We start from the raw sequence: 23,317 nt of genomic DNA, 5'->3' as shown, positions 1-23,317 counted from the left end.
GCTGCTGCTGTCGGTGCTGAGCCGATCTGAGGTTGTCTTGGGCCAAACGACCGACCAAATCCAGGCGATCTCTTAGTAGGAGCACATACTTCACTACATTTTTAGACAAGCCTTTGCGCTCCTCCCACCCCTCTCTCAGCAGGTCGAGAATGCCGCTAGGCTGCCGGCCGTACAGGAGCTCAAAGGGAGAGAACCCCGTTGAACTCTGCGGCACTTCTCTCACCGCAAAAAGGAGGTAGGGAAGAAGTGATGCCCAATGTTTCTGCTCTTGTGTTACGAATCGCCTCAGCATCGACTTTAAGGTCTGATTAAAACGTTCAACCAGACCGTCCGATTGTGGATGATAAACGGACGTCCTGATGGGACGTATTTTCAATATTTTGTACACCTGCTGTAACGTATTGGACAAAAAATTGGTCCCGTGATCGGTCAAAATCTCCTTGGGGATCCCTACTCTAGCCATAATCTGCGCTAACTCGGTGGCTATTGCAGCGGCACTAGTGGACCTCAATGGAGCTGCCTCCGGGTATCGCGTTGCATAATCCACCACCACTAATATATGCGTATACCCGGAGTCAGAAGGTAGCAAAGGGCCCACTATGTCCATTGCAATGCGCTCGAAAGGGGTGGAAATAATCGGCAGTGGGACCAAAGGGGCGGGGCGCACTCGACCCGGCGCTACTCGCTGGCAGTCTGGGCATGTGGCTACATATCTCGACACATCAGTATGAAGACTGAGCCAATAGAATCGAGCCAATATCCGTTCCCTCGTCTTCTCGGCTCCATGGTGCCCCGCAAAAGGGATATCATGCGCCAGCCTCATGACCTCGGTCCGACAAGATGGGGGAACCAACAATTGTGTTACAGGCTGTCCTGTGCCCGCGGCTAGGTTTACCCTATACAGTAATTGCCCCTTGATACTGAAATGTGGATATACTAGCGCCCCAGCGGCGTCAACATCCTTACCTTCAATGTACCGGACCTGCCCCCAAGCGTGCACCAGTGACGGGTCGTTATGTTGGCCCCACACTAGGTCCGCGCTTGAGCACCACGGGTCCGGTACATTGAGAGGGGCTGGAATAACCTCTGCCCTAGTCGGCCCAGTAACCTCGCTCTCTCGGTCACACTGCGTTCCCACTCCCTTCGACTGGCGTTTGTTACCATTGCAGCACTCTCCCACCAGACCCCAGCCTTGTCTCAAAAACGCTCCCTCCCATTTCGCGGTCCGTCTCTCCTTATTTGTTTTTCTAGGACGGAAAAGAGGGGAAAACATTTCAGTGTGAAAAGGAAACACATCACCAATCCGTTCCTTTTTTTTTCTTTCTCTGCCACGTTTACGTGTGTGGCTGAGACTGCCATTATTTGCATCAATTCTTTGAATTTTGGCCAGTCTCGGCCCAGAATAACTGGGTGTGGCAACCTTTCCGCCACCCCGACTACAAGGTGACGTTTTATCGGTCCTACCGATAAATATACTTTTAATGTGGGGTATGCCGCCGTGTCTCCATGGATACAGGAGATGGCCACCTGACCTCGTGGCCGCCACAACATACCGCCCAGGAGAGCTGTCCTAATCAAGGTCTGCTCACACCCTGTGTCCACTAATGCGTGGGTTTTCACATTCCCTAACACAACATTAATCAAACAAGGCACCTCCCGACCATTTTCCCCACGCTTACCAGTTTCAGGTGCCCAATTGCACGTGGCCACGTCACACTCCATGGCAGCGGGGCATGACCTGGCCAGATGTCCCGGCTGGTGGCACCTAAAACAGATAGGAGGGACAGAGGGGGCATAGGTTAGAAATCTGTCCCGCTGCTGGTATGGCAACAGGGCAGGGGCAGCACCTCTACCCCAGCTGGGGGCCAACCTTGGTCTCCATGGGGGGGAGGCAAGGGGGCCCAATGGGGTCGGTGCTCTAGGAGGTCTGGGTCAAGGGAACGACGGGGGTGGTGGTGGTGGTAGTGTTGGAGGAGAGGGAGGGAGAGGTCGGCTGCTCCGAAGGGCAGGGGCTGACAGGATCCCGACCCGGGCAGAAGTCAGGGAGTCTTCAAAATCTTCCGCCAATTTGACCGCCTCCTCCAGGGTGTCGGGGTTGTGGCGCCGTATCCACGCCTGGGTCTCGGCGCCGACCACATGGCAGAACTGCTCTACCACAATGACTTCCCCCATCTGCTGGGCGGTCTTCTTCCCGGGGGTCAGCCAATGTACCATCTGGTCGCACAACCGCTCTGCAACCACCCTGGGGCGTGTCTCCGGGGCTCTCCGGTACTCCCTAAACCGCGCCTGGTGGGTCTCTGTAGTGATGTTCAGGCGACTGAGGATAGCCTGCTTGACCAGGTCGTACTCGGTGGCGTGATGGTCACTCATCGCTTGGCAGGCTGCCTGAGCCTCCCCAATCAGGCAGGGTCCCAACTGGCTGGCCCAGAACTCCCGCGGCCAAGCCGCCGTGGTAGCCAGCCGTCCTCCGCCGACATCTTCATTGCCTGTGCCTTCGGGGGCGACATCAGCGGTGTTGTGGTAGGGGTCTTCGCTGCGGCAATGGCCAGCCCTACCCGTTCAATAAGCACCGTGTAGCGCTCCTCCCTCCTTCTCTCCTCTGCGTCGCGTCTGCTCTCCAGCGCCTGCAGCAGCTCCGCCAGCGCGTTGCGGTCCATAGTCCCGTGCTCTGACACCACGTGTGGCAAAGTGGCTGGTAAGGGGAACAGGTGTAGCGGTGATGCGGTGCAGGAGTGACAGGCAGACAACAGTATTCCAGTGAAAAAGGTGCTTTATTTCTTTTCCAGGTCTGGTGACCGAAAAATAAACAGATCCCCGGCGATACACAACAATATGTAACGCACGGGGATAACAATAAACAGGGTACAGTCCCAAACAAAACAAACAGACGGTCACCAGTCCTGGGTGAGTGCAGTCGTGATGGTGCTTTTGTTTAAACACAGATAGTGCGGTGTGCAGTGGTGCTCCGGACAGTGCTGACCCTTGGCGACAGCTCCGGAGTAGTGTTTTAACTGTCTGGTGGTGAAAAACACAGACAATTACACAGACAAACACAACAAAACACAACACATAATTATTTCTCTTATTAACTTTTTAACAACGAGAGCTCCTCTCTCGATCTTTCTCTCTCCCCTAACGCTTAACCCAAACGAAGGAAAAGAACAGCGTTACCCTGGCCCCTATATGTAATCCTGCATGATATCTAGGTAAACAGTTGCAGCTGCCTTATTACTTGCAGCTGCCCCTCGTTTACCTGTCAAATCAATACGCTCTTACAACAGAGTCTCGCTTCCTTCCAGGCTGACCCACTTCCCGGTCCCAGAAACGAACTGTCAGGCCAGCCCTTCTAGATACTTCTCCTCCCGTTCTTTAGCGCCCTCACAGGTCGGGAGGAAGATTTATCACCAGAACTCATTGTATTTCTGTCACAGGGGTAAATTCTTTTGAGAGCCACTGTAGATAAATAAACAAATAAATAACTGTCAGGCCAGACCAAAGAACTCTACTTTCGCTGCTTAGCGCCCTCACAGTTTTGATTTACAACCAAAACTCATTGTATTTCTGTCACAGCAACACACGGTGCTCTGAAATGTCCCGACAAAGTGTCTTGAGTTTAAAACATTAGAAAGCCCAATAAAAAACAGAATTTAAAACCTTGACTATCGGCTGCCATTATACTAGACGTGTTACAACGTATTTGCTTAAAGAAAAAACATTTTAAAAATAAAATGCTACAAACCTTAAATGTGTCTGTGCTTGTCTGAGTCCGAGGCAAAGAGAACACTGTTGTACACTAAACTGTGCCCCGCATGGAGCTAAGGGGCGTCGCTCGAAGATAAGAAATTAGGTGCCCCCAGCACTGGCTAACAGCGTCACTGGTCATGTGCTAAAGGTGTTGCTGGTCATGTGCTAAGGGTGTTGCTGGTCGCTCAGTTTAGAAGATAAGAAACGATCCAGAACCAATGGCGAATCGTTGCAGTAAATGGTAAAAACAAGGTTGCAATGCAGTTACTTAAAAATGAAAAACAATTTAAAAGGGGAGAAATGTGAATTGTTAACATGTGTAGAGGCTGCATGTCCAGAGGTATACTGCCCCGACACAGAAGGAAGAGACACAGGATGGCTTTAAATAGAGAAGTGTGTATATTTAAAAAAGACAAAGTGTTTTAAAATTAACAAGGAACAGAAACTGTACAGATCTAAATAGACCTATACAGAAGTAATGTGACACAGGCTGGTCTTAAATAGAGAAGTGTGTCTGTTGAAAAAAGACAAAATGATTAAAATAAGGAACAAACTGTTTAAGAAATGTACATACTTAACCCAACACATAAATAAATAAATAAATAAATAAATAAATAAATAAATAAATAAACAAAATAAAATAATAATAATATGAGACCCTGTATACATTGTTAAGTTAACATTTTAAAAACCTTATTGCATTATTTATTTTACACAGCTGGATGTACAAGCACGTGTAAAACAGCACGGTCGGCTTCTGAAATGTCTGTACCAAGTGTCTTGAGTTTAAACGAAATCGGCAATCGGCAATCGGCAATTAACTTTAGGTCCCTAAACCCACTGTCTCTTTAAATCACAAGGCCGTGTAATTACTGCACCAGTCAGTTCAGATATGTAATGGGAGCTGAAGACTTCAAGTTGGAGTTACACAACCGGAGATCAGTGTACCTGCCTGTTCGACTGTACAGATTTATGTGGGAGGATAAAATTACTGGAATACAGATTACCTCATAATACCAGTACCACAGCTGTTCTTTATTTATTGATTTTTTTAAAACTTGTCTAAAAAACTAAAGGTAAGTTTTGAAATCCAAAGTTTATTTCTTTGTGTTGTTTGTTTTTGTGGTGAACTTTGCCGTGTTAGGTGGGGCACACCTGGATGGAACATACTACATCAGTGCTTATGTCTGTTACCGGCAACTATTTAACCATAACTCTAATCTGTTTTTTAATAGGTTGACACACTTTGGTTAGAAAGGAACAATACTTTTGGATGTTTACAAAAGCTGCATTCATCTCTTAATTATAACTCATGATGGATTGAAACCCCGTTGCTACGTGAAATTAGTTTTGTCCAGGTCACATTGCGAGCTGGTCCGTCTGTTTGCTGTTCGTTTCCCCCTGTCTTAACAGGTGGAATTGCATCTCCTTGTTTACTTTTGTTTCGTGGCTGGAAGTGGAATGGGGAATCAGGTTGAGAAACTGACTCATTTAACTTACGCAGAGGTTCCGACATCAGACCCGACTGGGGTGGATCAAGAAGACTGTCCTCGGATAGGGGTGTCGTATATATTTTCTAACGATGACGGTGATTTGGAGGATAATGTTGGGGGATCAGAGAAGGACCCGAAACAGGAAGAGAATTATGACACATGCAACGAGGTGGAGTGTTCTGTTTTCTACAGAGATGAGTGCGTATACGAGAAGAGTCTGAGAGCTGGAGACCTGAGTACCTGTTCTCCAGAACATTTATTAAACACGTGCAAACCGGGAGATTTGGTGGAGTTTGTGGCTAAAAATCAATACCCCCATTGGACTGTGTACGTTGGAGATTTCCACGTCGTACACTTGCACAGAGCTGAGGTCAAGAATGATTTTATGACAGACGCTAGTCAAGGGAGGAGAGGTAGAATTGTTAACAATGTTTACAAATTCAAACCTCAAAACTCTGAAATTGTGGTGCGGAATGCCATGGAACAGGTCGGGGTAAGAGACAGGGAGCTAAATTGGAGAAACTCTGAGTGTTTTGCTGCTTGGTGCAAATTTGGCAAACGGGAGTTCAAAATTGGAGGGGAGATCCGGATAGGCAAACAACCTTACAGCTTAAAAATACAACTTTCCGAGAAAAAGAGTCACATTTTGGAGTTTCAGAGTATGGAAGATTTGATAATGGAAAGGAGGAGAAACGATCAGATTGGTAAAAACGCTGTGATCCAGGAGCTAGTCAGCCATCTGCATTCGGAGGAAGTCGGGACTGATCACAATGCTCACTGATGGATTAAAAAAGGGGTTAGGAAACGGAGCTGTTAGTCCTTGGGCCACTCACTGTTCCGTTTTTATTCAAATCACAAGTGGAAAGAAAGGAAGATTAGTTTTGCTTCAGACTTAACTAACTGTAGTTGATTTTATCAAACCAAATGTACTGTTGTGGTACTCAGGCCTTGAAATGTAAAGGTCACATGTATTTTTGTTACTAGTTTGCACAGTTAAGTTGTGTTTGCATTGGCTGGTCTGTAATATATTACTGTATTTATACACAAATCTACTTTATAAACAACGTTAGCAATATGGCGCAACCAGGATTTTCCGGAGGGGAGGGGCTCGGGTTAGCTGCCAAGTTGTAGAGGTCCAGAAAATACATCACACACTCGCATATATGGCGGGCGGGTGGGTCCTATAAAACCGCAATATAGCGAGACCCACACAAGAAAAGAAAAAGACAAATACCATACAGTCAAACTCGTTTTATCGTCGGCCTTAGATATTATAAACTGGGCAGCATAATCCAGAAACACATAGAAATAGGAGGCTAATAATGCTGTTCATTATTATGTAAACTTAATATAATATTTTCAATTACACACTCTTGCTAGATGAGAACGGGCAATCACTGTTTACGCAGGGTAAAAGTAACAGATTGAATAAACTACAAGTAACAGTATCGTTACCTATTATTAGTGCTTAATTTGTGCCGGGGTTTGCCGGTGTTGTAACCAATTCAGTACCCCCTCAAGGGGCGTTCACCGGACGCGGCACCCATGCCACCTGCTTGCGCGCCGCGCTGCAGTACACACCAAACACTGCAGGGTAAAATCAGTGGGCGGTCCGTTGTTACGTCACGGCTGCAGGTACAGTGGTTTTAGTTGCCGAGCAACAAACAGTAAATGCCAGCGGGAAAATAAAACTCTTGACAGAACTGGGAAGCGAAACATTATAAATATATATTTTATAAAACCTAATTGTAACCACCACAATCACCCCCCCCCTCCTTTTTTATTAATTTTGTTAAAAACTATTCAAACATATGTACACCAAATAAAACGTTTTGCTTTATCTTTTAAAAGTCTGCAGTTAATTTATCCAAAAAAAAAAATGCGTACGTTATATATAACCACAATCACCCCGATCCCCACCCCAACCCCCCAACCCCCCAACCCCCCCCAACAAACTGAGGGACAGAGAGAACATAAGAAAGTTTACAAACGAACGAGAGGAGGCCATTCAGCTCATCTTGCTCCTTTGTTAGTATCTTATTGATCTCAAAATCTCATCAAGTAGCTTTTTGAATGATCCCAGGGTGTCGGCTTCAACAACATTACTGGGGAGTTGGTTCCAGACCCTCACAATTCTCTGTGTAAAAAAGTGCCTCCTTCCACACAGAAGAAGTGAAGTGGCATGAGTCAACAGCCAGACACCATTTATAGAGCACCCAAAACATCAGGCAATTGTAAAAAATAAAAGTATAAAATAAAAACAAGTTGCTTTTAAAGTGTGTGTGTGTGTGTGTGTGTGTGTGTGTGTGTATATATATATATATATATATATATATATATATATAATATTAATTACATCCCATATGAAAAAAATCTATAGAAAGTACGATAGTATTTTCTGTAGTAAATATTATAGTATGTACCTATGGTATTTTTGCGGAATCTATAGAATTCTATAGAAAAAAATAGTACCTTAAAACTATAGTACGTACTATAGTATTATTCTTTCAAAATCTATAGAGTTCTATAGTTTTTTTTATACTGTGGTACCTTTTTTAAATACTTAAAAATGTGTGTGTGTATATACAGTATATATATATAGTATATGCTATAGAAAAAAAAACTACACTGTTATTTTTTTGGAATCTAGACTGTAGAATTTTGTCGTACCTTGCAGCACCAGGAATTACTTAACTTGCCCATATGAAAATAATCTACAGAATACTATAAAAAACTATAGTACCTACTACAGTATTCTGTAGAATTCTATAAAATAGTATAGTATCTACTATAGTACCTTGTGATGTACTATAGTATGTACTCAAATATTCAATAGAATACTACTATACTATAGTATACTGTTGTATACTATAGTACCTTGTGATGTACTATAGTACGTCCTACAGTACTACAACAAATACTATAGTACACTAGTATTATATATTTTACTATCTCTAAGTGGTTTCACTATGTATGATAGCCTTTATTCTTTGGTCCTCTAGTAGTGTATGGCACTTGTCATAGAAAAATTACTGACACCAGCCAGATTGATTTAACATACATGCATTTATACATGCCATACAACTAGTTACACATAAATATACATACATTATTATTATTATTATTAAAAAAAAAACAAAAAAACATTGTCCCTATTCAATATAACCAGCATAAAGTTTTTATCAGTTAGTACACATTTATTAATTGCAGAAGTATTCCTACTGTACAATAAACTATTAAAGGTACATAAATAAAAACACAAACACATATATACTATATATATATATATATATATATATATATATACAGTTTATGCACAAAAGTCGCCCACCGTAGGGGAAGATAATTAAGTGTTTATAATTGTCATTTTTCCTTGTTGCAGGGTTAATTTCAACAGGATGGCAGGAAAACTAACAGTGGAGCAAAGAGTTGCAATAATATGTGCAAAGATGAGTGAAGAGTTGTTATTGAGGGTTCAAACGTCATGTGTCCTTAGAATCAGGAAGTGTTTAGAAGTAAATGATGGAATATTTGAAAAACAGCTGTAATTTAGTAACAATAAACATTTGTCAAGTTATTTCATAATATACATTCTTATTTGAATCTAATAATAAACATTATTTGTCAAGTTATTACATATGGTGCATGACTTTTGGGACACCCTGTATATGCATAACAACAAATAACATGTTTCTTACCATACTTTTTGGTTGCTGTAATGGCAATTTGTACTGCCTTCTAGACTATGTGATTACTGTCAAATTTTAGGCCTTGCACACCATCCGTCTGGGGCAAGGTGGTGAAAATCATTAGGATCCGGACTGTAGGGGGGGATGTGGTAGAGCAGGACCCCTGTGTGTGCTGGACCAGGATCAGGGTTGACACCACTGTAGTAGAGGTTCAAAATGCAGGCCATTCAAAGCGTAGATTGTCATCCAAGCATTGTGTGATCTCGCTAATGCAAGACCACAGAGGGCATGCACTTTTAACCTCTACCACATAGCTCCCTACAGTCTCAATCTTGCCCGATCTGATTTTCACCACCTTGAACCCCTGAAAGATGGTGTCCAAGGCCTAAAATTACACAACATCCAAAACGTTTTTACAAGTATGGCATCAAGAAACTTGTTAGTTGTCATGCATGTGATGCAAAACAGGGGAACTAAGTCGAGAAGTGATACAGTCAGTCCAATAAATGATTCACAGTCAGTCTTTAGTCTAATTCAAATTTTGGAACTTTTATCGCGTACTCCGTGTTTGTGTGGTACAAGGATACATTTTGCTTTGATATCTTCTGGTCTACAAACTGCAAGTTCAACACAGTCAACAACATTTGTCATGAAACTGGCAAGATTAAATTCTGCATAATTGTCATAAATTGTCCCGTGGTATATCAATCTTTTAAGCTTTTTGTAAAAAACAAGCATCTCTAAAAAGCAAGAAGCTTCTTCACTTGGGACAACGATAACGGAGGCGATGTACCCAAAAAACCGATCAGTGAAAATGACAGAGTTGTCTCTGTTAAATCCTGTGGCATAAGTAGATGTAGTATACAGTTTGTTTGCGATTATACATCGCTTGTACACACTTACACTTGATCTGTCTGTTCTTAATGTGTTTATATGACCACACTTTTCTAATGCTACTCTTTCTTCATTCAGTAAAGGTCTTTTGTCGCATTTGCAGAGGTAACAACATCTCTCTTCACGTGCATGGATTTTCTATATGTGGCTGATTACTTGTCATTCTGCAGAACAGGTCTCGAACTACATTAGGAGCATTGTCAAATGTTTGTCCGCTATATCGCATTATTTTTTGAGCAGCATAAAATTTCTTGAAAATTTGAAAAGGAACAGATTGTGTGCCTGAGAAAAGGTTTAGCAATTTGCCATTGGTGTCCTCGTAAACAAAAGCTGAATTAGCCCACAATAGTCCCCACTGTCTCACACTATCTGTCAAATAGTAAGCAGATGAGCATTGTTGGAGCAGTGTTATTTGCCATAATTTCAGAAATTTGTACAACAAATTTTACCAAACATTTCTCAGCACAGTTAATTTGTTCCTCAGTAACAGATGGTGACAGTAGGCTGTATATCGCATTTACTAATAGCATCCAATGCCTGTAAAAAGTGCTATTTAGTAAACCCCTAAGGACCACAGGAGAATACAGCAAGAGAAAAACCCTCCATTCTGATGCCTTCCAGTAAGCTTTGTCAGACAATGGTCTTGGGTTACGACAAACTTCATTGGGAGGTCTGAGTTTCAGTAGTTGCGCATCAATGAGTTGCATGTCTCTAGATGTTAAATGGAAATCTTGATTTGCATTCTTGGTATCAAACCACAGATTAGTGAATTGCCTAACTACACCTAAGCATACAGAGTGCATGTAATCAGGAACAAAACCCTTAATCATGTCAAATTCAGGGAGCAACGGACTGGCACCTTTAACTCCCATTTCAGATTGCCCATTACCTTGAACACAGACTTTCTCTGCATAATGTATTGTTTGCTCTTTTGTTCTGAGAGGTGCCATATCATTTTCAAGAGAATAGACTTGTGCATAACCATTTCTTCGAGGTACAACCTCTCCCCTTTGCAAACAAAAGCCACAACCATAAGCACCATTATATTGTTTAAAATTTTGCACCATAGCACGCGCCACTGCATCACATACACAGATCAGGGGACACACTTTAGTTGTGTGCTGCGTGCCATACTGGTCCCGCCATTCTATACCAGCTATATAATACTGCCTAATGTCTTCTATAAAAGGAGCAAAATAGGTGTCAATGTGAGGTTTTTTAGAACCAAACCACAATGTATGTAGAATAACATTCTCGCACCTTTCTTTCAATGGGAGCTCATTGATAGTACAAAGAATGGGCCATATGGAATAACGTGAGGATTTGAAAACAGGACTACCATCACAATTAAAAGAAAGTGTAACATTGTCAGGGTTTTCAGTAAATGCAGATAGGTTGGGGTTTCTATACTCTTTTCCTGTGTCAATGTCATTTGTCAGACCATCAGAACTAAAATGTGACCTTAGTGCATTCTGAATGTCAGGCTGCTGAAGAAGATTTTTAATTTGCACAGTTAAAGGCATTACCAAAAAAGAAGTTACTATCTTTTAGACACTGCTTCTGACTTACTACACTATTGCACTCACTACACTTATCTAGTGGATTCTGGCCTAGGTAGAAAAGACGTTCTGGGCAATAGTAATGTATTTTGGCTTTTTCCGCTAAGTTAAAGAAGGTTTTGTTAAGAAACCACACAGATTTGGGCACACAACCTGGTGCGATTACATTCAACAACTCCAACATGTCTTTTAATGCTACGCCACACACGTAATGTTTCAGTGTATGGGCTATCAACATTGCAAGCAACTGTCCTTTTGTGATTTTTGATCCTTCATGAATTGGGTTGTCTTCATCAAAAGATGTTGAATCAAAAAGGCATTCCTGGATAAATCAAGCATAAATTAGCATTAATTAGTAAATATAGCAAATTCTGAGAATCGCTCAAACTAATATGATTATTATAACTAGTTAAACTTAACTCTTAAAATTGCTCTAATCAAAAGATATTTTTATTATTATGTTTTTCCTTTTAAAATATCCCAAACACCTCATTTTCAAAAAGGATTAACCTCGTCGAGGCAACACAAATATTTCTTTAAAGTAAAAAAATCTTGCATGTATTATGTCTTATGAAACTTGAATATCTAGGAAGAAAAATAAAATTAAAAAACTAGAAATATTGCTACATTTTGTAGGTTGTTTTGTTGGTTGTCACCAAAATCTCCATCATGTGCATCTATAAACACATTCTGTCCTTCCTAAAAAATAAAAATACTAATAATAATAAAGGCATTTATACAAAAAGATGCAGTAATTTAAAAAAAAAAACTCAGTCATTTTTATTATTATGTATATCTTACCTCCAAAGTAGGTTGCTCAATGTCACTCTCTTCAAATTCTCCATAAAAGAGATGTTCATCATCTTCGTTATACACAAGCAAGCCTGTTTCTTCTGAATATTCATTACATGGAGCTCCAGGTTGGTTGTCGAAGGTAGTGTTGGTTGACTGTAGGTAACACTGTGAGCAGTTTCTTTGTAATAAATTACATGGATGGTTTTCCCTATACCTTTTTGTGGATTCTGGCACTTCCTCTTCAAAGTTAGAAAGGTAACGTTTGTATTTTTTCCTAGTTGTAGACATTTTGTTTGATACTACACTTACATTATTTAACGGTCTCCCTCTCCCTCTATAAGCAGCTCGTGCTAAGGGGCACGGGCTAAGGCTCCACACGTATCGTCTGATCTCGAGCGTCCTACTCAAACGTTTTGTCTGTTGGGCTGAGGTAAACAGTTGGTAAGATATTTTATTTTCCTTATTCTCGACTTTAATATATATATATATATATATATATATATATATATATATATATATATATATATATATTAGTTTAAGCCCTCACTCAAAAAACAAAAGACAATATAAACATCACAAACATTTGAATAGCTTTCCAGCGAACCATTTCTTTGAGGCTTACAAACTGCTACTGTGTATAATATACCTGCAATACAATTTACAGGTAGGCTACTCTTGTGAAAAAGTAGCATACTAATAGCATACTACTTGTACTTTTTTTTTTTTTGACCCATTATACTTTTAGTATAACTTTACTACTTACTACTTTTTCACAAGGGAATGCCTACACAATATAACACGTAACAATGTAATCTGGGGCAATATTATGGGGACAGTCGGATACTTACTCAAGCTGAAAAAGTAAACTATTAAGCGGCTGGAAAACGAAAAATATTCAAGTTCAACTTATTAAAGAATATCGTGTGGGAAAGTTTTACATTATGTAGGCTACATAGCAAATAGGGCTGCAGAAGCCTATGTCTTATTTTTATTCCATTAAAAAAAAAAAAAAAAAAAAAAAAAAAAAACGAATAACGAAGTGACTAGGCAGTTACATGCATGTATTGATAATAAATAAACCGGGTAAGGACACAGCATGTATGTATTGATAAGAAACATATATAAACTTAGTTTATTTTTTATTTTTTTATTATCATTTCAACTTGTGCAAGCTTAAGAAAGACGTGATACTGATTAGTACATTAATCTCAACAGTCCTTAACTTAACATTTTGTAAAAGTACCTGGGTTACTGAGCATGTAAAAGGAAAATATACAATATGTAAAAAATAAATACAGTCTATAGTTTAACCTATCAATATAAAAACAAAATACTAAAAAGTATTAAGCACAGTTGCAATGTCATTATTTTATGTTTATTAGGACTAGGACCTGGACCAAATCAAAACTTTGACCCACTAGCTAAAAGCAAATTACAAATCTGGCTCTGACTATTGTTTCTACAACAGATGCAACCTACTGGGTGTATAATTGTGATTAGTGGGTGGGTCAAAGTTTTAATTTGGTCCAAGCCTAATCTGTTTACTTAATACATTAAATTAATCTTGTGTAAAATTCCACTTTGAAAAAAAAAAAATACTAATTAAGTTTATTCAGTGTCATTTAGGTGGAGGTTTTTAACATGTTTGCGCTGTTTGATTTTTTCAACGAAAATGCAACTGACATTGGGGAGGTTGCATGGATTGAGGATGCACAAGGCTTTGTCACGATTTAGGTTTTCACATACTCTTTTTATTTTATTCTGCACACACTCTTAACTCAGGGGAGACGTTAGGAGGACAGAGATAGCATAAACTCCTAGTGGTTTATGTTCGAGCCCTGGACGAGCTGTGTGTCCATAAAACCTTTGTTTAACCAAGAAAATCACTCAGACTCATTTATTTGAAGTTTTATGAATCAGAGCAACATCAGCACTCCTTCGGTTTATTAAAATGCTTTTAATATTGGATTAGTAGTTTGCGCATACCACCAAAACCCAGAAATATGTAATAACAATTAGCAGTCCCAAGTTTATTACAAGCTCAGCATTAATACTTCAATAACATAATACAATTATATGTATTTTGTGCAGCCCTCGGGCCAGCTAAGCACAAAGCCTACAAGCACCCACGTCTATATTTTAGTTCATTCAATATAACATTCTCTTAATACTAAAACATAGTTTCAACACCTTATTGCAATAGCAATACAACCAATACATGTAAGATACATTGATTTAATAATTTTTCTTACCTCCTATTACAAGGAAGAGTAGCGTAAATGAAAGAATATAACTGTCTTCAAAGAGCAGATCAAACTGAGTTCAATCAGTTTAATTGAGGAAGTCTGCAGAAGTTGGACCACTTCACCCTGCTACTATGAGAAGGTATGAATTGTGGTACCTCATTGTGAGAGATCTAGGCTTTTATAAGATTCTCTCTCCATTGGAATACATGGGAAGACTTAATCCAATCATTAATTAGCTTTAGACAGTTCTTATCTATTTTGGCAAATAACTAACTTTTCACAATTAATTGGAGTCATATGCCAATAACACGTGTCTAAAACACTTGACCATGATCTCATCCACTCATCTCTAGACCCCCTCCTTTATCTGAAAAGTTAGGTGAAGCAGAGTTAACAGGGTCCTTGCTACCTTACTACTTTTTATATGTGTATTACAAATAAAATAATTTTGTTTGAATATATGAGTGTTGTTTGAACACCAAGAGTTCTGATTATACTGATCATATGTACCTGGCTTCTAAAAATATATTCCCTCATATCATCTCATCTTTTCAAATTAGTTTCCTTCTCTCCTTACAGGTGTGTGTTTAGCAGGTATTATAGGGAACTTCCATCCTATGTCTGTTTAATATAGAGTTTCTCCCTGTGGAAAATCTAATTGTTTCTATTTAAGTTGTAAGGCTGTAACATTTCTTTCCTATAAGCTCTTGACCGCCTGAACTTAGCTGAACTTCAGATGACTTCTTATTTTTTAGCTGTTCACAAAATGGCTAAAACCAGTTTGCTTGAGACACCTCTCTCTTTGCCAATTTCAGTAGTGATTCCTACCTCTACACCTTTTGCTCCACATGCTTTTTCTCTGCCTGGCAACTAAGTATTTTAATATATATTGGAATTAGTCCATTTCTATTCTAACCCCCCTTCTTCTAAAACGAGAAATAATTCTGGCCTTGATGCCGTATGTTTATTGATAAGAGGATCCCTGCATTTCATGCCTAGTATACCTCCTTGTATCAAGCAATGATCTTTCCAAAGGTAGGCTTGTAGAAAGTTCGAGAAGACAGGTCACCTAGAGTTTACCTTTCTTAAAAACCTATCTTAAGACTAAATTACAAGCTTTTATTTTCTAACCAGTCAAATAATGTACTGGTCCTTTGTAAATCTTTTAGTCCTTTTTACCACAACAGTTTGTATTACTTAAAACAAACAAACTTAACACACACTTATTTAGTACAGCAACTTTCTATATTCAAGCTGAAATGTGTTAACAGAGATTTGGCACTCAATTCTGGGAGCCGTGCCTATCTTGATAAGAGACTGCTTGAGGTCTGCACTCGTTTGGTAAGGATGCGTGACTGTCAGCTAGTTAAATAATCAGTAGCTGGTCAGCCACGCATCCTCACGAGGTTTTAAATTATAAAAACAATAACAAATACGCGGCGCTTTGAACTGTGCCGCAAACAAAAATACAAATAATAATAAATAAATATATAGGGACGGGACACTCTGCCACACATGCCCCCCCTTGTGCGCAGCACACATGGCCTTTTCGGCCACCTCCCCCCTTAGTCCCCGAAGTCCTGGCTAGCAGTCCCGGCCCAGGAACAGGGGCAGCAACGGGCCAAAGGTGGCGGCCACGGTGGGATGTCCTCCTCCCACCCAAACAGCCGTAGCGTTCCGATGGACCGCACACAGGCCGGCTCCTTTGGCCAAGAAAATTTGGGGGGTGGTCTCCAGACCTGCCCCCCCTTCTTCATGGCCGACAGCTCTCCTCCGTGGGGCTCCGGCCACCCTTTCTCCTGCAGCGAAATTGCTGCGGGGGGAGCTGGCCTCCTGACCTCCCCCCCCTGACCTCCTGCTGCCATCGCCTCGGCAGGCGATGGCAGCAGCAGCGGACCCTTGGCAGGCGACGGCAGCAGCAGTGGACACTAGGGAGGCGACGGCAGCAGCAGCAGCAGCGGACCCTAGGGAGGCGACGGCAGCAGCAGCGGACCCTCGGGAGGAGACGGCAGCGGACCCTTGGGAGGCGAACTCGGGAGGGGAGCCCCTGGCCATGGAGGCGGCAGTGGGAGTTCCACTTCTCCCTCGTACCCTGTAACTGGTGGCTCTCCAGGCGATGCGGAGCAACAGGCAGCCCCAGGCGATGCGGAGCAACAGGCAGCCCCAGGCAATGCGGAGCAACAGGCAGCCCCAGGCGATGCAGAGCAGGCATCCTTGGGCGGTGCAAAGCAGGCATCCTTGGGCGGTGCGAGGCAGGGAAGGAGCAGTCCTTCCCATGACGGTGGAGGTGGAACCAGCAGGTATTCACCCTCTGCCGGTGGAGGTGGAGATGGAACCAGCAGGTATTCACCCTCTGCTGGTGGAGGTGGGAGGGGCAAGCAGTCCTCCCACGGCGGCTGAGGCGGAACCAGCAGGTATTCACCCTTTGCTGGTGGAGCTGGGAGCGGCAAGCAGTCCTCCCGTGGTGGTTGAGGCGGAACCAGCAGGCATTCACCCTCTGTTGGTGGAGGTGGGAGGGGCAAGTCCTCCCACGGCAGCTGAGGCAGAACCAGCAGGCATTCACCCTCTGCTGGTGGAGCTGGGAGCGGTAAGCAGTCCTCCCACGGCGGTTGAGGCGGAACCAGCAGGTATTCACCCTCTGCTGGTGGAGGTGGGAGGGGCAAGCAGTCCTCCCACGGCGGTTGAGGCGGAACCAGCAGGTATTCACCCTCTGCTGGTGGAGGTGGGAGGGGCAAGCAGTCCTCCCACGGCGGTTGAGGCGGAACCAGCAGGTATTCACCCTCTGCTGGTGGAGGTGGCGGAGGCACAGGCAGCTCCTGCTGCTCTGCCCCTAGTGGTGGTGGAGACAGAGGCAGCTCCTGCTGCTCTGCTCCTGGTGGTGGTGGAGACAGAGGCAGCTCCTGCTGCTCTGCTCCTGGTGGAGACAGAGGCAGCTCCTGCTGCTCTGCTCCTGGTGGTGGTGAAGACAGAGGCAGCTCCTGTTGCTCTGCTCCTGGTGGTGGTGGAGACAGAGGCAGCTCCTGCTGCTCTGCTCCTGGCGGTGGTGGAGACAGAGGGAGCTCCTGTTGCTCTGCTCCTGGTGGTGGTGGAGACAGAGGCAGCTCCTGCTGCTCTGCTGCTAGTGCTGGAGACAGTGGTGAGGGATCCTCACCTTCTGGCGTTGGAGATGTCAGCGATGGGACCTCTCCCTCTAACGCTGGAGATGGCAGCAATGGCTCCTCTCCCTCTGGCGCTGGAAAAGGCAGCGATGGCTCCTCTCCCTCTGGCGCTGGAGACGGCAGCGATGGCTCCTCTCCCTCTGGTGTTGGAGATGGCAGCGATGGCTCCTCTCCCTCTGGTGCTGGAGATGGCAGCGATGGCTCCTCTCCCTCTGGCACTGGAGATGGCAGCGGCAGGGCTTTTCCCAATGGAGCTGGAGATAGCGGTAGCCCTGCCATATCTGCAGCCAGGTAGCGGATTACCATATCCGCAACCTCCGGGAGGGACACTGGGCAGTGTTGCTTTTCCCAGGCTTCCCATCGCTCTCCATCTCTGGCCCACAGGAGGTTGATCACATCGGGAAGGGCCTCTTCAGCATTCCTCCCAGGCTCCACCAGCCAGCCCCAAATTCCCTCAGAGGAGAGTGAACTCGTCGACCTCAGCCAGCGGGATCTCTACCCCTGATGCCGGACGCTCAGGCTCCTCCATCTCCTGCCATGCGTGGCTCTGGCTGAGTGGAAGATACCTGACCTCGCCACACAGGAAGCACCACCTTTCCTCATCCAGACAGGCAAGGCAAACATCCGGCGTAGCAGAGACGCGACGGGACCTGTGACCGGGCCCGCGCTACTCTTGATGCGCCTCCTGCTGCTGTTGCTGCTTTCTTCTTCCCATTATTTTTTTTTTTTTTTAAAAACCACAAAACCCACTATTCGAAAAAAACAAAAAAAAACGTTCTTTCCTTTCCTGGTCCGGCTGTTGGAGGCGTTGTTTTGTCCCACGCAGGACACCATATGTGGCAGGATGGCTTGTAGTGGTGAGGTGTGGTGACGTCACGGACCAGGAAGTAACTGAACCAAAACAGTGGATGGGCGGGTGAAACTGAACGCAACAGCGTTCAGCTGATTTTATTAAATCAATAAACCAAAATATTTAAACAAACAAAACACAACAAAACAAAAGGGCACATTGGCCAAACAAATAGAAATAAACAAATAAGCAGATACTTAGCAATTTTTCCTCTTATTCGCCTCGCTCTCTCCACTCCCCGTACTCTCCTCTGTACACTCAACCCCGCAGCACGGACAGCTGCAGGTTCTTATACTCTGGCCGAGGGGTTAACTAGCTAATTATCTTATTAACAGTCTGCACGTGTTTGGTAAGGATGCGTGACTGTCAGCTAGTTAAATAATCAGTAGCTGGTCAGCCACGCATCCTCACGAGGTTTTAAATTATAAAAACAATAACAAATACACGGCGCTTTGAACTGCACCGCAAACAAAAATACAAATAATAAGAAATAAATATATAGGGGTGGGACACTCTGCCACAGTATGTAAATACATTAAAACAAAAATAAAGAAAACTGGCTAAGAATGCAAATGAAACAGTAAGCCAATGTAAACCAATGTACATGTACTTATTGTTAATTACTTTTGGATACTTGCAATTGTATATTTCTAATATATACACTGGGGGTCAAAATGAAATATTCTAGTGTTTTCAATGTATAATGAATGTACGTAATCTGTAATAATGCTTGCAACTAGATAAAACATGTTAAAAGACAGGGAAGGCCAATATTAATCTTACACTATTATTTTCAGCATAGAGTATTACCATAAATCACATTAAGTCAATTAATATATCTATTATTCAAACTTATTTATAACAGTTACTAAAATATATTATTAAGTTTGGCCTAGGAACCACAAGCATTTAAAAGAAAACCAAAACAGCAAAAACAGATCAAACAGAAGAACTCAGTAGTAATTCTAAAAAAACTGAAGTTGCAAAAGATTTGTAATATATTTGTTACTATAATATATGAAAGGTATAAATCATGACAAGTTGTGGGGTGCAGGCATATATACCATGCCTAGGGTGGTGATTAGGCCTGAGTTGAAGCCAAGGGCATTTATTCATTCCAGAATTTGCAGTCATTATTGTAAAGTGTGACCTATAGTTTCTATTGAACTTTTATATAAAAAAAATTGCAGTTGGTTATGGAAATTAGAACTGTGTATTTAGTGATTAATAAGTGTGATTAGGCTCACTAGCCATGGAGGTATATACAGTATATGCCCGGGATGTTGTTATTTTTCTAAGCTGTGTTATAAATGCAAAATAAGTGTTTTATATAAAGTTAGAATTTCTAACCTTTTATTATAATGTTTGTAGGAACATATGAAAGAGCCCCCATCAAGGGAGAATGAAGAAATTAAACAATTAAAAGCTGAAAATACAAAGTTACTGGAGGAAAACAAGCATTTGCAGGAAGCTTTGAGAGTTTTAGAAGGTGTGTCATGGTTTATATCAAGCCTTTTTCCAATTTTGTGTAAGCCAAGTTTATGGATGGTATTTCATTTTAAGAATAAAGCAAAAAAGGCAACAGAAGCTTTGTAATTCTATAATAGTTACCTTAATTTCACTATTGTAATCTTCTTAGTGCTTCCTCATGCTGTCGACACATTGGAAAGGCTCCTCTGCCGTTCAATCAGCTGGGACATGAGACGCAGGCTATGACAAAAGACAGGCTGCCACAAGACGTTATGATGACAACATCGTCTGAGAATCAGCAAGAAATGTTTTGGACTGGGAAGAAAGGTGTGCCAGCTCCTGCACCTGTTTTCTTGCATAATACAGAAGACTGCAAAACAGTAAGTACTGTACTACAACAGCACTGTCCAGAATTGTTGATATTGCTGTAAGTACTTTTTAACCAGCTACTTAACATCTCTGTAAGCTTTTCAGCATTTAGGGAGCTCTGGATAACTACAGGTCTATACACACTTACAGTATTTGTCCATTTATTTTGTATTTTTCATGTTTTATTTTGCATGCCAAAACATGTGAAGTAAAAGGGATATTTTTCTTCTCTACAGTTTATACAGCAAGAACTTTTAGCCCGGTGTGCCAAACATAATGCTCAAAAGTTCACAAATGATCTTTTGCATGACCTTTACACCACTGATTACATGGCAGGGCACAGTGTGACAGGGTCTAAGTCTTCGAGTCAGTCTGGTAATAATAATTGCAAACCATCTCTACCAAAACTTGAACTCCAAGAGATCATGAGTAAGTTTCTTTTTAAATGCAGATACATAGCATTGCATTATTTTACTATAAAATAATGTAAATGGTTATTTAAAAGAAATGTATATTTCTGTAAATACATATGATATATATATATATATATATATATATATATATATATATATATATATATATATATATATATATATATAGTTACATATGGAATTTTACATTATTTTATTTATAGTTTATTACAGAGTCTAATTTGTTAATGAAAATGTGATTTAATACTTATAAAATGTTGTTAGTTTTAAAATAAATTGTGTTTGATTTAAAACTGTATTCATATCACTTTTTTGACATTGCAGGGGCTTGGCACAACTGATTTAGTCACTAGATTTGGTCTTATTTTTAACAGACATCTTTGCATGTTTATAGAATGCATATATAGAATATACTACAGTATTCAACAGAGATTATATACATGCATACACATCCTGAAGAAAAGAAGTATGGCGAATACCCTCGGCTGCTCCAGGTGAAGTGGCATGGCAGCACAGCATTGTTTAAATAAATAAATACAGCGGGTCTTTTTAAGTTTACTATCCTATTTTTTACATTTTTAATTATGGGTCATTCAATACATCATTGTCACCCATACGTCACAGATTTGGACAAAGTTAGTAAAAACGTTTTTACAAAATCTGAAATCTGAACACTCAACTAATAGTTTCTTTGATATGACTGTTTACGACTGGTTGAATTGACACGGAATGACAAATAAGTAAAGAAAAACTGGAAAGTAAACTTAAAACGCCCTGCTGTATATTACTGTACTGTACTGTCTGTTTTGTTTGCCTGCTGTATTTGCATTTGTTTGGTATGTTTGAAAATGTAAATCATTGGGTAGGTTTCATTAGATTTTTCCAGAGATGTTTAGCTTCCTGTTCTGAAGTGAGTTTGCCAGCAATGTACTCCATATTCCCTTGCAATTGCTTCCCAATTCCCCAATATGGCCTTGCACACTGTACTTGATCAAAACTGTACCTGCTACTGTCGAAATCTCTTGTCGCCAAAAACTTTATATGAGGTACAATAAAATGAATTTCTTCCAAATTAATGAATTTAGAATTATAATAATCCCATGGTTTCCCCAAGTTAAAAATACAATGTACATTTTTATTAATTTTGTTAAAAACTGTTAAAATATAACACATGTACACCAAATAAAACGTTTTGCTTTATCTTTTAAAAGTTTGTCTGCAGTTAATTTATCAAAAAAATTGCTTACGTTATAGTAGCAGGTGCATAATTATTTTCAATGTGGAGTTTAGCACAAAAAATATATATTATCTCATTTACGTAATTATGTATATTTAATATTCACTCGGTAATCCCATTTGTACACCCACAGACCTCCATGCTGCAGCTTTTTTATTAATATCTTGGTAACTATTAATTGTTGTATTATACAACGCCGGGAAATCTGAAATTAAAGCTAACAGCTTTTCCTCCATTTTATTTTTTTATTTCTTCTTCGCAAAGGAACCTCCTACTTTTCCATGATTGGCTGTTGGTAGGTTACGTCAACACGCGGCGTGGCAAAAGTTGAAAATATTTTATCTCTTGCGCGCCTCTCTGCCGCTGCGCGTAACCGTCTTCATTGAAAACCATTGCTTTTGCCACGCGGCAGTGCCGCGACGCGTCCGGTGTGAACGCCCCTTCAGAAATCTGTGGACCCCAGTGCATTGCGCATGCATAAAATGAGATTGTCCCACAGGCACGTCCATTTTTTCTTTTGCTCGTGTCTGAGGTAAAATACGAGTGATGTGCACGCGCAGCAGTTGTCTGCTGCATTTTACAATCATTTACTAACTTTTTCGACAGGACGGCATGATTTCTTTGTGATGTGTATAATCACTTATAGTTGTCACTTATCTTTGACATGCGCAGCGAAAACAATCTTTAAATAATTAATGCTTAATGTCTTAACTATGCGACCTATCTGTTCTTTGAGCAGCATTTGATTTTTTCAGTGTACCGATGACAATAACAAATTTAGTGAAAGCCTACTTTGGAGATTTGCAATTTAGTTTTTCAACTTCAGAATTCAGCACTACATGGCAATGCCTAGAGGTTCTTTTACCATGGCAATGGAAGTAATTATTAGGGCATCAAAATGGATAGTGGGAGGAGAGCGCTTGGCTTCTGGAATGCGACTACCACCAATTCGAGCATACATGGATGACATGACAACCATGACTACAACAGTAGCCTGCACTAATCGGTTATTGGGCAAATTAACCAATAACATTGAATGGGCACGAATGCAATTCAAGTCCACTAAATCAAGGAGCATCTCTATAATTAAAGGCAAAGTAGTAGATAAAACATTCTTCATTAATGGTGAGGCAATACCAACAGTGTCTGAGAAACCAGTGAAGAGTCTTGGGAGATGGTACGACGGGGATCTAAAGGACACAGTTCGTGTGGGAGAAGTTAGACAACAAACAGTGGAAGGGTTGAAGAGCATAGACAGCTGCGCTCTACTATCAAACTAAAACTCTGGTGCTTTCAGTTTGGTCTACTGCCGAGGTTGCTGTGGCCACTGACTGTGTACGAGGTTTCTTTGACAACAGTAGAGAAGCTGGAAGCTTTAATCA

The 23,317-nt window shown here is 41.4% G+C and overlaps 1 protein-coding gene across 3 annotated transcripts; it reads left to right on the top strand.

Annotated features, from left to right (window-relative positions):
* Positions 1-4,644: 4,644 nt before the first annotated feature.
* LOC117400674 (protein LRATD2-like) lies at positions 4,645-21,902 on the top strand. 3 transcript variants are annotated; one of them, XR_009328492.1, is made up of 5 exons: positions 4,645-4,820; positions 19,800-19,917; positions 20,068-20,278; positions 20,504-20,696; positions 21,023-21,902. XR_009328492.1 is itself a non-coding variant. In XM_034000942.3 (2 exons), exon 2 carries the CDS (start codon positions 5,206-5,208, stop codon positions 6,016-6,018), a length of 813 nt encoding a protein of 270 aa, XP_033856833.1. In that variant the 5' UTR covers positions 4,645-4,820; positions 4,980-5,205; the 3' UTR covers positions 6,019-7,513. The 3 variants fall into 3 exon arrangements, 1 of the variants encoding a protein (XP_033856833.1); XR_009328493.1 differs by lacking the exon at positions 19,800-19,917; XM_034000942.3 differs by lacking the exons at positions 19,800-19,917; positions 20,068-20,278; positions 20,504-20,696; positions 21,023-21,902 and adding an exon at positions 4,980-7,513.
* Positions 21,903-23,317: the final 1,415 nt, after the last annotated feature.

This window comes from Acipenser ruthenus, chromosome 4 (genome assembly GCF_902713425.1).
Source record: "Acipenser ruthenus chromosome 4, fAciRut3.2 maternal haplotype, whole genome shotgun sequence".
NCBI lineage: Eukaryota > Metazoa > Chordata > Actinopteri > Acipenseriformes > Acipenseridae > Acipenser > Acipenser ruthenus.
Note: the sequence above shows the minus strand (reverse complement) of the source record. Positions and strands in the feature narration are given on the sequence as shown.